Here is a 13633-nt window from a genome sequence, read left to right on the forward strand (position 1 = left end):
CTATGGGGTGCCCCCTGCCCCCGTATATAAAGGAGGGAGGGGGGAGGCCGGCCGGCCCTTGTTGGGCGCGCCAGGAGGAGGAGTCCTCCTCCTAGTAGGAGTAGGACTCCTCCTTTCCTACTCCTACTAGGAGGGGAAGGAAGCGGGAGAGGAGGGGAAGGAAAGAGGGGGGCGCCGCCCCCCCCCCCCCTCCTAGTCCATTTTGGACTAGAGGGAGAGGGGGCGCGCGGCCCTTCCTGGCCGCGCCTCTCTCTTCCCACCAAGGCCCATGTGGCCCATTAACTCTCCGGGGGGGTTCCGGTAACCCTCCGGCACTCCGGTTTTCTCCGAAATCACCCGGAACACTTCCGGTGTCCGAATATAGTCGTCCAATATATCAATCTTTATGTCTCGACCATTTCGAGACTCCTCGTCATGTCCGTGATCACATCCGGGACTCCGAACAAACTTCGGTACATCAAAACTTATAAACTCACAATAAAACTGTCATCGTAACGTTAAGCGTGCGGACCCTACGGGTTCGAGAACTATGTAGACATGACCTAGAACCATTCTCAGTCAATAACCAATAGCGGGACCTGGATGCCCATACTGGTTCCTACATATTCTACGAAGATCTTTATCGGTCAAACCGCATAACAACATACGTTGTTCCCTTTGTCATCGGTATGTTACTTGCCCGAGATTTGATCGTCGGTATCCAATACCCAGTTCAATCTCGTTACCGGTAAGTCTCTTTACTCGTTCCGTAATGCATCATCCTGTAACCAACTCATTTGGTCACATTGCTTGCAAGGCTTATAATGATGTGCATTACCGAGAGGGCCCAGAGATACCTCTCCGACAATCGGAGTGACAAAACCTAATCTCGAAATACGCCAACTCAACATGTACCTTTGGAGACACCTGTAGTACTCCTTTATAATCACCCAGTTACGCTGTGACGTTTGGTAGTACCCAAAGTGTTCCTCCGGTAAACGGGAGTTGCATATTTCTCATAGTTACAGGAACATGTATAAGTCATGAAGAAAGCAATAGCAGCATACTAAACGATAAGTGCTAGGCTAACGAAATGGGTCATGTCAATCACATCATTCTCCTAATGATGTGATCCCATTAATCAAATGACAACACATGTCTATGGTTAGGAAACATAACCATCTTTGATTAATGAGCTAGTCAAGTAGAGGCATACTAGTGACTATATGTTTGTCTATGTATTCACACATGTATCATGTTTCCGGTTAATACAATTCTAGCATGAATAATAAACATTTATCATGAAATAAGGAAATAAATAATAACTTTATTATTGCCTCTAGGGCATATTTCCTTCAGTCTCCCACTTGCACTAGGGTCAATAATCTAGTTCACATGCTATGTGATTTAACACCAATATTCACATCTGCATGTGATTAATACCCATAGTTCACATCATCATGTGATCAACACCCAAAGGGTTTACTAGAGTCAATAATCTAGTTCACATCGCTATGTGATTAACACCCAAAAGAGTACTAAGGTATGATCATGTTTTGCTCGTGAGAGAAGCTTAGTCAACGGGTCTGTCATATTCAGAGCCGTATGTATTTCGCAATATTCTATGTCCACAATGCTCTGCACGGAGCTACTCTAGCTCATTGCTCCCACTTTCAATATGTATCCAGATTGAAACTTAGAGTCATCTGGATTGGTGTAAAAGCTTGCACCGATGTAACTCTTTACGACGGGCTCTTTTATCACCTCCATAATCGAGAAATATTTTCTTAGTCCTCACTGAGGATATTCTTGACCGCTGTCTGGTGATCTACTCTTAGATCAAAATTGTATTCCTTTGCCAAACTCAGAGCAAGGTATACAATAGGTCTAGTACACAGCATAGCATACTTTATAGAACCTATGACTGAGGCATAGGGAATAACTGTTCATTCTTTTCTATTTTCTGCCATGGTCGGGTTTTTAGTCTTACTCAACTTCATACCTTTGCATCACAGGCAAGAACTCCTTCTTTGACTGTTCCATTTTGAACTATTTCAAAATTTTATCAAGGTATGTACTCATTGAAAAATCTTATCAAGCGTCTTGACCTATCTATATAGATCTTGATGCTCAATGTGTAAGCAGCTTCACCGAGGTCTTTCTTTGAAAAAAAAACTCTTATTCAAGTATCCTTTCATGCTATCCAGAATTTCGATATCATTTCCAATCAACAATATGTCATCCACATATAATATTAGAAACGCTACAAAGCTCCCACTCACTTTCTTGTAAATACAGGCCTTTCCAAAAGTCTGTATAAAACCATATGCTTTGATCAACTCATCAAAGCGTATATTCCAACTCCGAGTTGCTTGCACCAGTCCATTGATGGATTGCTGGAGCTTGCACATTTTGTTAGCACCTTTAGGATTGACAAAACCTTCTGGTTGCATCATATACAACTCTTCTTTAAAAAATCCATTAAGGAATGTAGTTTTGACATCCATTTGCCAAATTTCATAAAATGTGGCAATTGCTAACATGATTCGGACAAACTTTTAAGCATCGATACGAGTGAGAAAATCTCATTGTATTCAACACCTTGAACTTTGTCAAAAACCCTTTTCGACAAGTCTAGCTTTGTACATAGTAACACTACTATCACCGTCCGTCTCCTTCTTGAAGATCCATTTATTTTCTATGGCTTGCCGATCATCGGGCAAGTCCACCAAAGTCCACACTTTGTTCTCATACATGGATCCCATCTCAGATTTCATGGCCTCAAACCATTTTGCGGAATCTAGGCTCATCATCGCTTCCTCATAGTTTGTAGGTTCATCGTGGTCTAGTAACATGATTTCCAGAATAAGAATACCGTACCACTCTGGTGCGGATCTTAATCTGGAAGATCTACAAAGTTCTGTAGTAACTTAATCTGAAGTTTCATGATCATCATCATTAACTTCCTCACTAATTGGTGTAGTAGTCAAAGGAACAGATTTCTGTGATGAACTACTTTCAAATGAGGGAGCAGGTACAGTTACCTCATCAAGTTCTACTTTCTTCCCACTCACTTCTTTCAAGAGAAACTCCTTCTCTAGAAAGGATCCATTCTTAGCAACGAATGTTTTGCCTTCGGATCTGTGATAGAAGGTGTACCCAACAGTTTCCTTTGGGTATTCTATGAAGACGCACTTCTCCGATTTGGGTTCGAGCTTATTAGGTTGAAAACCTTTTTCATATAAGCATCGCAACTCCAAACTTTAAGAAACGACAGCTTAGGTTTACTGCAAAACCATAGTTCATAAGGTGTCGTCTCAACGGATTTAGATGGTGCCCTTTTTAAACGTGAATGCAGTTGTCTCTAATGCACAACCCCAAAACGATAGTGGTAAAACCGATAAGAGACATCATAGATCGCACCATATCCAATAAAGTGCGGCTACGACGTTCGGACACACCATAACGTTGTGGTGTTCCAGGTGGCGTGAGCTGTGAAACTATTCCACATTGTTTTAATTGAAGACCAAACTCGTAACTCAAATATTCGTCTCCGCGATCAGATCGTATAAACTTTATTTTCTTGTTACGATGATTTTTCCACTTCACTCTGAAATTCTTTGAACTTTTCAATTATTTCAGACTTATGTTTCATCAAGTAGATATACCCATATCTGCTCAAATCATTTTGTGAAGGTCAGAAAATAACAATACTTGCCATGAGCATCAACACTCATTGGATCGCATACAACGGTATGTATTATTTCCAATAAGTCAGTAGCTTGTTCCATTGTTCCGGAGAACGGAGTTTTAGTCATCTTGCCCAAAAGGCACGGTTCGCAAGCATCAAATGATTCATAACCAAGTGATTCCGAAAATCCATCTTTATGGAGTTTCTTCATGCGCTTTACACCGATATGACCCAAACAGCAGTGCCACAAATAAGTTGCACTATCATTATTAACTTTGCATCTTTTGGCATCAATATTATGAATATGTGTATCACTATGATCGAGATCCAACAAACTGTTTTCATTGGGTGTATAACCATCGAAGGTCTTATTCATGTAAACAGAATAACTATTATTCTCTAACTTTAAATGAATAACCGTATCGCAATAAACATGATCAAATCATGTTCATGCTCAACGCAAATGCCAAATAACATTTATTTAGGTTTAACACTAACCCCGAAAGTATAGGGAGTGTGCGATGATGATCATATCAATCTTGGAACTACTTCCAACATTCATCGTCACTTCCCCTTCAACTAGTCTCTGTTTATTCTGTAACTCCTGTTTCGAGTTACTAATCTTAGCAACCGAACAAGTATCAAATACTCAGGAGCTACTATAAACACTAGTAAGGCACACATCAATAACCTGTATATCAAATATACCCTTGTTCACTTTGCCATCCTTCTTATCCACCAAATATTCAGGGCATTTCTGCTTCCAGTGACCATTTCCTTTGCAGTGTAAGCACTCAGTTTCAGGCTTTGGTTCAACTTTGGGCTTCTTCGTGGGAGTGACAACTTGCTTGTCATTCTACTTGAAGTTCCCTTTCTTTCCCTTTGCCCTTTCTTGAAACTAGTGGTCTTGTCAATCATCAACACTTGATGCTCTTTCTTCATTTCTACCTTCGTCGATTTCAACATCACGAAGAGCTCGGGAATTGTTTTCGTCATCCCTTGCATACTATAGTTCATCACGAAGTTCTAGTAACTTAGTGATGGTGACTAGAGAATTCTGTCAATCACTATCTTATCTGGAAGATTAACTCCCACTTGATTCAAGTGATTGAAGTACCCAGGCAATCTGAGCACATGCTTACTAGTTGAGCGATTCTCCTCCATCTTTTAGCTATAGAACTTGTTGGAGACTTCATATCTCTCAACTCGGGTATTTGCTTGAAATATTAACTTCAACTCCTGGAACATCTCATATGGTCCATGACGTTTAAAACATTTTTGAAGTCCCGATTCTAAGCCGTTAAGCATGATGCACTAAACTATCAAGTAGTCATCATATTGAGCTAGCCAAATGTTCATAACGTCTGCGTCTGCTCCTGCAATAGGCCTGTCACCTAGCGGTGTATTAAGGACATAATTCTTCTGTGCAGCAATGAGGATAAACCTCAGATCACGGATCCAATCCGCATCATTGCTACTAACATCTTTCAACACAATTTTCTCTAGGAACATATCAAAATAAACATATGAAAGCAACAACGCAAGCTATTGATCTACAACATAATTTGCAAAATACTACCAGGACTAAGTTCATGATAAATTTAAGTTCAATTAATCATATTACTTAAGAATTCCCACTTAGATAGACATCCCTCTAATCCTCTAAGTGATTACGTGATCCATATCAACTACACCATGTCCGATCGTCACGTGAGATGGAGTAGTTTTAACGGTGAACATCAATATGTTGATCATATCTACTATATGATTCACGCTCGACCTTTCGGTCTCCGTGTTCCGAGGCCATATCTGTATATGCTAGGCTCGTCAAGTTTAACCTGAGTATTCCGCGTGTGCAACTGTTTTGCACCCGTTGTATTTGAACGTAGAGCCTATCACACCCAATCATCACGTGGTGTCTCAGCACGAAGAACTTTCGCAACGGTGCATACTCAGGGAGAACACTTCTTGATAATTAGTGAGAGATCATCTTAAAATGCTGCCGTCAAACAAAACAGAATAAGATGTATAACAGATAAACATCATATGCAATCAAAATATGTGACGTGATATGGCCATGATCATCTTGCACCTTTGATCTCCATCTCCAAAATACTGTCATGATCTCTATCGTTACCGGCACGACACCATGATCTTCATCATCTTGATCTATATCAATGTGTTGTCACATGGTCGTCTCGCCAACTATTGCTCTTGCAACTATTGCTATCGCATAGCGATAAAGTAAAGCAATTATTTGGCACTTGCATCTTATGCAACAAAGAGACAACCATAGGGCTTCTGCCAGTTGCCGATAACTTCAACAAAACATGATCATCTCATACAACAACTTATATCTCATCACGTCTTGACCATATCACATCACAACATGCCCTGCAAAAACAAGTTAGACGTCCTCTACATTGTTGTTGCAAATTTTACGTGGCTGCTACGGGCTTAGCAAGAACTGTTCTTACCTACGCATCAAAACCACAACGATAGTTCGTCAAGTTGGTGCTGTTTTAACCTTCTCAAGGATCGGGCATAGCCACACTCGGTTCAACTAAAGTTGGAGAAACAGACACCCGCTAGTCACCTGTGTGCAAAGCACGGCGGTAAAACCAGTCTCGCGTAAGCGTACGCGTAATGTCGGTCCGGGCCGCTTCATCCAACAATACCGCTGAACCAAAGTATGACATGCTGGTAAGCAGTATGACTTGTATCGCCCACAACTCACTTGTGTTCTACTCGTGCATATAACATCAACGCATAAAACCTAGGCTCTGATGCCACTGTTGGGGAACGTAGTAATTTCAAAAAAAATCCTACGCACACGCAAGATCATGGTGATGGCATAGCAACAAGAGGGGAGAGTGTTGTCCACGTACCCTCGTAGACCGTAAGCGGAAGCGTTATGACAACGCGGTTGATGTAGTCGTACGTCTTCACGATCCGACCGATCCAAGTACCGAACGTACGGCACCTCCGAGTTCAGCACACGTTCAGCTCGATGACGATCCCCGGACTCCGATCCAGCAAAGTGTCGGGGATGAGTTCCGTTAGCACGACGGCGTGGTGACGATGATGATGCTCTACCGGCGCAGGGCTTCGCCTAAACTCCGCGACGATATGACCGAGGTGGAATATGGTGGAGGGGGGCACCGCACACGGCTAAGGAACGATCCGTAGATCAACTTGTGTGTCTATGGGGTGCCCCCTGCCCCCGTATATAAAGGAGGGAGGGGGAAGGCCGGCTGGCCCTTGTTGGGCGCGCTAGGAGGAGGAGTCCTCCTCCTAGTAGGAGTAGGACTCCTCCTTTCCTACTCCTACTAGGAGGGGAAGGAAGGGGGAGAGGAGGGGAAGGAAAGAGGGGGGCGCCCCCCCTCCTAGTCCAATTCGGACCAGAGGGAGAGGGGGCGCGCGGCCCTTCCTGGCCGCCCCTCTCTCTTCCCACCAAGGCCCATGTGGCCCATTAACTCCCCGGGGGGTTCCGGTAACCCTCCGGCACTCCGGTTTTCTCCGAAATCACCCGGAACACTTCCGGTGTCCGAATATAGTCGTCCAATATATCAATCTTTATGTCTCGACCATTTTGAGACTCCTCGTCATGTCCGTGATCACATCTGGGACTCGGAACAAACTTCGGTACATCAAAACTTATAAACTCATAATAAAACTGTCATCGTAACGTTAAGCGTGCGGACCCTACGGGTTCGAGAACTATGTAGACATGACCTAGAACCATTCTCGGTCAATAACCAATAGCGGGACCTGGATGCCCATACTGGTTCCTACATATTCTACGAAGATCTTTATCGGTCAAACCGCATAACAACATACGTTGTTCCCTTTGTCATCGGTATGGTACTTGCCCGAGATTTGATCGTCGGTATCCAATACCCAGTTCAATCTCGTTACCGGTAAGTCTCTTTACTCGTTCCGTAATGCATCATCCCATAACCAACTCATTTGGTCACATTGCTTGCAAGGCTTATAATGATGTGCATTACCGAGAGGGCCCAGAGATACCTCTCCGACAATCGGAGTGACAAAACCTAATCTCGAAATACGCCAACTCAACATGTACCTTTGGAGACACCTGTAGTACTCCTTTATAATCACCCAGTTACGTTGTGACGTTTGGTAGTACCCAAAGTGTTTCTCCGGTAAACGGGAGTTGCATATTTCTCATAGTTACAGGAACATGTATAAGTCATGAAGAAAGCAATAGCAGCATACTAAACGATCAAGTGCTAGGCTAACGAAATGGGTCATGTCAATCACATCATTCTCCTAATGATGTGATCCCATTAATCAAATGACAACACATGTCTATGGTTAGGAAACATAACCATCTTTGATTAATGAGCTAGTCAAGTAGAGGCATACTAGTGACTATATGTTTGTCTATGTATTCACATATGTATCATGTTTCCGGTTAATACAATTCTAGCATGAATAATAAACATTTATCATGAAATAAGGAAATAAATAATAACTTTATTATTGCCTCTAGGGCATATTTCCTTCATTTCGGCCCATTAGTTTGTGCAATGTGGTGTACAAGATTGTTTCAAAGTGCATGGTAAATAGGCTATGGCCTCTCTTAACTGAGCTTATTTCTGAAAATTATAGTGCCTTCATCCCTGGTAGGCTTACCTCTGATAACTCCATCATTGCATTTGAGTGCATCCACCACATTCAGACTGCCAAAGCAAACTCCCCAACTTTGTGTGCTTATAAACTGGATTTGTCGAAGGCTTATGACCGTGTGGATTGGAGCTTCCTGGAGAGGGCGTTGTCTAAGTGGGGATTTTCTAATCAATGGATTTCCCGCGTGATGGCATGTGTAACATCAGTGAAGTACTCAGTGAAATTCAATGGGAAACTGCTTGAGCCCTTCTCCCCCTCGAGAGGGCTTCACCAAGGTGATCCGTTATTGCCCTTCCTCTTCCTATTTATGGTTGATGCTTTGTCTATTCTGTTGCATAAGTCTATGAGAGAAGAAGGCTTTCAAGGGGTCAAGATATGTAGGAGTGCTCCGGTTATTTCACATCTTTTGTTTGCGGATGACTCCCTTCTGTTTTTTATGCTTCAGAACAGCAAGCACGTTTGGTTAAAGGTGTGTTGAACACGTATGCAACGGTGACTGGACAATTAATCAACCCATCGAAGTGCTCCATCCTTTTCTCAGATAATTGCTGGCCAAGTGTGGTGCAAAGAGGTAAAATTAGTTGTGGAGATTACACAAGAAGTTTTTGAACCAAAGTACTTGGGACTCCCGGTTCCAGAAGGCAGAATACACAAAGGAAATTTTGAAACCATCCAGGAACGATTACGAAAGAAACTTATTGATTGGAGTGAGCAATATGTTTCAGCTGGCAATAAGGAGATTTTGATCAAGGCTATGGAACAGGCCCTGCCTACTTATGTCATGAGTGTCTTTAAGCTCCCTCCTTTGGTTTGTGACGAGTTGACTCGTATGATCCGTCAATATTGGTGGGGAGTGGAAAACGGGAAGAAGAAGATGGCCTGGATGAGTTGGGACAGATTGAGGCTGCCTAAATCTATGGGCGGCATGGGGTTTAAGGACCTGAGGGCTTTTAACAAAGCATTGTTGGCCAAACAAGCTTGGCGCTTGATAGACAAGCCGGACAGCCTCTATGCACGACTTATGAAGGCCAGATACTACCCTGCGGGACAACTGCTGGACACAGCTGTCTCAGGCAACGGTTCTTTGGTCTGGAAGGGTATTTTACATGGTCTCGACCTGTTGAAGAGGGGTGTCATCTGGAGGGTGGGTAATGGAGCTAATATTCGCACGTGGAGAGACCCTTGGATCCCCCGCCCTTCCATGTTTCGCCCTATCACACCCCAAGGGTAACTGTCGTCTGAACCGGGTGGCGGATTTCATCGATGACAACGGTGCTAGGCGTGTGGATCGTCTACGGGAATTCTTTTGGCCTATGGATGTGGATCGCATACTAAAAATCAGAACATCTCCCCGCAATTGCGATGACTTTGTCTCTTGGTTCCCGGAGAAGTATGGCGCTTTCTCTGTAAGGAGTGTGTACAAATTGGCTACATATGATCATAACGCCGCCTTTGCTAATGGTTCATCTAGTACGAACCCGGAAGGAAACCGATCAGTATGGAATTGTATTTGGTCGGCCAATGTGCCCCAGAAGATGAAGATCAATGCCTGGAGAGTGACCACCGGCACCCTGGCAACTCAACAGTGCAAAAATCACAGGCACATGGCTACTCGTTCTCTCTGCCCTCTCTGCGGGGTAGAGGAAGAGACTACTTTCCATGCTTTGACTGCATGCACGCAGGCGAGGACCTTGTGGATTAATATGCGTAGAAGATGGCCGCTACCTGAGGATGATGGTATCATTGATAATAGAAAGGAATGGCTTATGTTCCTTCTCAGCTCCTGCTCTGAGATGGTGGCCGACATGGTGATCATGCTGATTTGGAGGATATGGCAGATCCGTAATGATGTATACCATGGCAAGGAAGCTCCTCCTGTGCTGGCCTCGGTAGAGTTCCTGGATAGCTACTATAAATCTATCAACCTGCCTGGCAAGTTCACAATGAAGGAGATTGTCAAAGGCAAAATGCCCTCGGTGGCCCTGGTATTGCCGTGTCAAAAAGCTTCAACGGCTGCCAGGCCGTGGCCGTCACCGCCGCAAGGATATGTAGCCCTGTCCGTCGATGGCTCATTCCACCCGAGCGACGGCACCGCGGCGGTCGGGATGGTTCTAAGGAATCACGAAGGGACGATTATGTTTGCAGCTTACAGATACATCTTTCATTGCAATGATTCTCTGGAGGCGGAACTACATGCGATGATGCAAGGTATGGCGCTGGCTATTGAACATTCCGATGCTCCGGTGATACTACAATCGGATTCTTCTGAAGCGTTGCCATGCTTGTCTACGGATGCTCTCCAGCGTTCAGCATACGGCCACGGCCACTTAGTTTTGGAGATCAAGTACTTAGCTGGTAGTAGGGAGTTTGTACCTCAGAAACTTAGTCGTTCTCAAAATAAAGTTGCCGACCGTTTGGCAAACTATAGCCGCAAGGAGCGAGCCACCGCTGTCTGGCTCCGCTCAGTTCCTCGTTGTATCGAGGATGTATGGCCTCTCGACTGTAACTCTATGAATTTGCAATAAAACTCCTTTTACCCTCGGAAAAAAAAAGTTGACGCCGACAAAGTTGTTCATGGTAAGGACGCCGGCCACCCATCTCCCACAAGCTGGAAAGCAACCTCCTCTCTGACCAGCTGATGGCACTTGGCCATCCTCCCCGCCGCAACATAGCCTTCAATCAAATCGTAATCTAGCCGCCTTTATCCTGTACAGGCACCGAAAAGCTCCATCTCGCAATCTTCCACTCAATGGTCCAACTCCATTTTTTTCTTTCATATATTCTTGATTTTTTTTCCTTTGTATTTTCCATCTCTGGGGCGAGATTCTATGGTTGCCGTTCCTGAGATGCCGTCTGAAACTCTGAATAAATCTGACTAGCTAGGAGCCATTTCATTCCCCAGAGATGCTTAGCATACTAACGGTAAACTCCTCGGGATGCCAAATTCGACTTGTAGCCCTACCTACCATTTGCTACACGACATATGATAACTCTTCAAGGGACAGGAGACTTCTAATTTGGCCCGCAGTACAACCAAGTGAGCCAACCACTACAAAAATGACGAGGCAACGTTAACTCCAAGCCCAAACCCGGCAACCAAAACACACCACTCTGCTCCCAAAGACCCAAACCCACCAAAACAACAGCTGTTCGGCACGACGTGGCACGCGTACGGCGCTATGGGAGGCGGGTCTGGTAACCAGGAACCGTCGCCGGCGAGCGCGCGGCCGCACGTTCTGCTGCTGTGCAGCCCGTGCATGGGGCACCTCATCCCATTCGCCGAGCTGGCGCGCCGGCTCGTCGCCGACCACGGCCTCGCCGCCACGCTCCTCTTCGCCGCGGCCACGGACGCCCCCTCGGAGCAGTACGCCGCCCTGGCCTCGTCCGTGCCCGACGGCGTCGACCTCGTCTCGTTGCCCGCGCCACCGGCGGACGCCCTGCCGCCCTCAACCCCCGTGCGCGAGCGCGTCCTGCACGCCGCCCTCTCGGCTGTGCCGCACGTCCGGGACACCGCCCGGTCGCTGGCCTCTACCTCGCCGATCGCCGCGCTCGTGGTGGACATGGCCAGCGTGCCGGCGCGTGACGTCGCCGTGGAGCTGGGCGTGCCGTGCTACATGTTCTTCACCTCGCCGTGGATGCTCCTCTCCCTGTTCCTGCACCTCCCGGAGCTCGACGCGGGGCTCGTCGGGGAGTACCGGGACGCGACCGAGCCCATCCGGCTGCCGGGCTGCGTGCCGATCCACGCGCGCGAGCTTCCCGGGTCTCTGCTTGCCGACCGGAGCAGCGAGACGTACGCCGGGTTCCTGTCTTTGGCCAAGGACGCCGCGAGAGTCGACGGGATTCTCGTGAACACGTTCCGTGAGCTAGAGCCGGCGGTGGGCGAAGTCGGCACGAACTGCGTGAAGGTACCGCCGGTGCACGCCATCGGGCCGTTGGTCTGGACCAGGCCGGTCGCGGGCGGCGTGAACCAGGACCACGCACGCCTCATCACGTGGCTGGACCAGCAGGCACGTGGTTCCGTGGTGTTTCTGTCGTTCGGGAGCGGTGGCACGCTCACGTGGCGGCAGACCACCGAGCTAGCCCTCGCGCTGGAGGCGACCGGGCGTCCGTTCATCTGGGCGGCAAAGCGGCCACACGAGGACACGGCGGACGGCGCCTTCTTCGGGACCGGGCGAGGAGGAGACGACGACGACGACCCGCTGGGCTTCCTGCCGAGGGGCTTCGTCGAGAGGACGTCGGGGGTGGGGCTCGTTCTCCTGTCGTGGGCACCGCAGACTGCGATTCTCGCGCACGCCGCCGTCGGGTGCTTCGTGACGCACTGCGGATGGAACTCGAGCCTGGAGAGCATCCTCAATGGAGTGCCGATGGTGGCATGGCCGCTCTACGCGGAGCAGAAGATGAACGCCGCCATGTTGGAGGCCCGCGCAGGGGTGGCGGCCCGCGTGAACGCCGCCGGACCTGGCAACGGTGGCGGCTTTGTATCCAAGGAGGAGATTGTGAGCGTGATCCGGCGTGTGATGGATGGGGACGAAGCAACAATGATGAAGAGGCGTATTGGTGAGCTCGGAGACAGAGCCACACGTGCGCTGACAATGGATGGTTCTTCAAATCTTGCACTAGCCAAGGTCACGGATGTGTGGAAGTCTTCTACTTCTAGTGACGAAAAATAAAGGAAAAGCAAATAAAAATATTTTTGCAAGCCACCGGTCACCATCTCTACTCTTAAAAGCGGAGTTAATAGGCACGGTTTATTTTCGCCTCGCTTTCCACCGCCCCTTCATGCTGGTTTTTTTCCCTCACACTGAAAACCAAATCAAAATAAGATATTCTTCGATAACAAACCGCTAATACCACGCACTATGATATTTATTATTTGTCATTATCTCCATTACTGAATCTCTTCCTCTAAAAGGAGAGTTTGTAGGCCAGGACGTATAGTTTGTTCTTGCCTCCACAGGTTTATTTTCGTCTTCACATCCCACCATGCCCCAGATTGTCCCTTCTAAGGAAATGGATTGATTCGCCTGACCTTCCTTTTGTTATTTTGTGCTTGCTTTGTCAGATGTCGATTAATTTCAATTACGTAACTATTAGGTCATTAAGAATTTAAACCTCACATCATATATGTGAAATCATCTTCCTAACAGATGGACAGAAGATTTTTCTCGTTAACCTTCTAAAACAAAATTAGATACTTCTTAATAACAAATCACTAATCCCGTGCACTACGTCATTTATTATTCATATCTACTACTGAATCATAATCAGAACTTTCCTTATAGATTTTTTTCTTCCGTCCCACCCGCATGT

The 13633-nt window shown here is 46.4% G+C and overlaps 1 protein-coding gene across 1 annotated transcript; it reads left to right on the plus strand.

The window, feature by feature from the left end:
• Positions 1-11324: 11324 nt before the first annotated feature.
• Positions 11325-13019, plus strand: LOC123133418 (hydroquinone glucosyltransferase-like). Its single transcript, XM_044552913.1, has one exon. It carries the CDS (start codon positions 11503-11505, stop codon positions 12991-12993), a length of 1491 nt encoding a protein of 496 aa, XP_044408848.1. The 5' UTR covers positions 11325-11502; the 3' UTR covers positions 12994-13019.
• The last annotated feature ends 614 nt before the right edge of the window (positions 13020-13633 follow it).

This window comes from Triticum aestivum, chromosome 6B, assembly GCF_018294505.1.
Source record: "Triticum aestivum cultivar Chinese Spring chromosome 6B, IWGSC CS RefSeq v2.1, whole genome shotgun sequence".
Classification (NCBI taxonomy): domain Eukaryota; kingdom Viridiplantae; phylum Streptophyta; class Magnoliopsida; order Poales; family Poaceae; genus Triticum; species Triticum aestivum.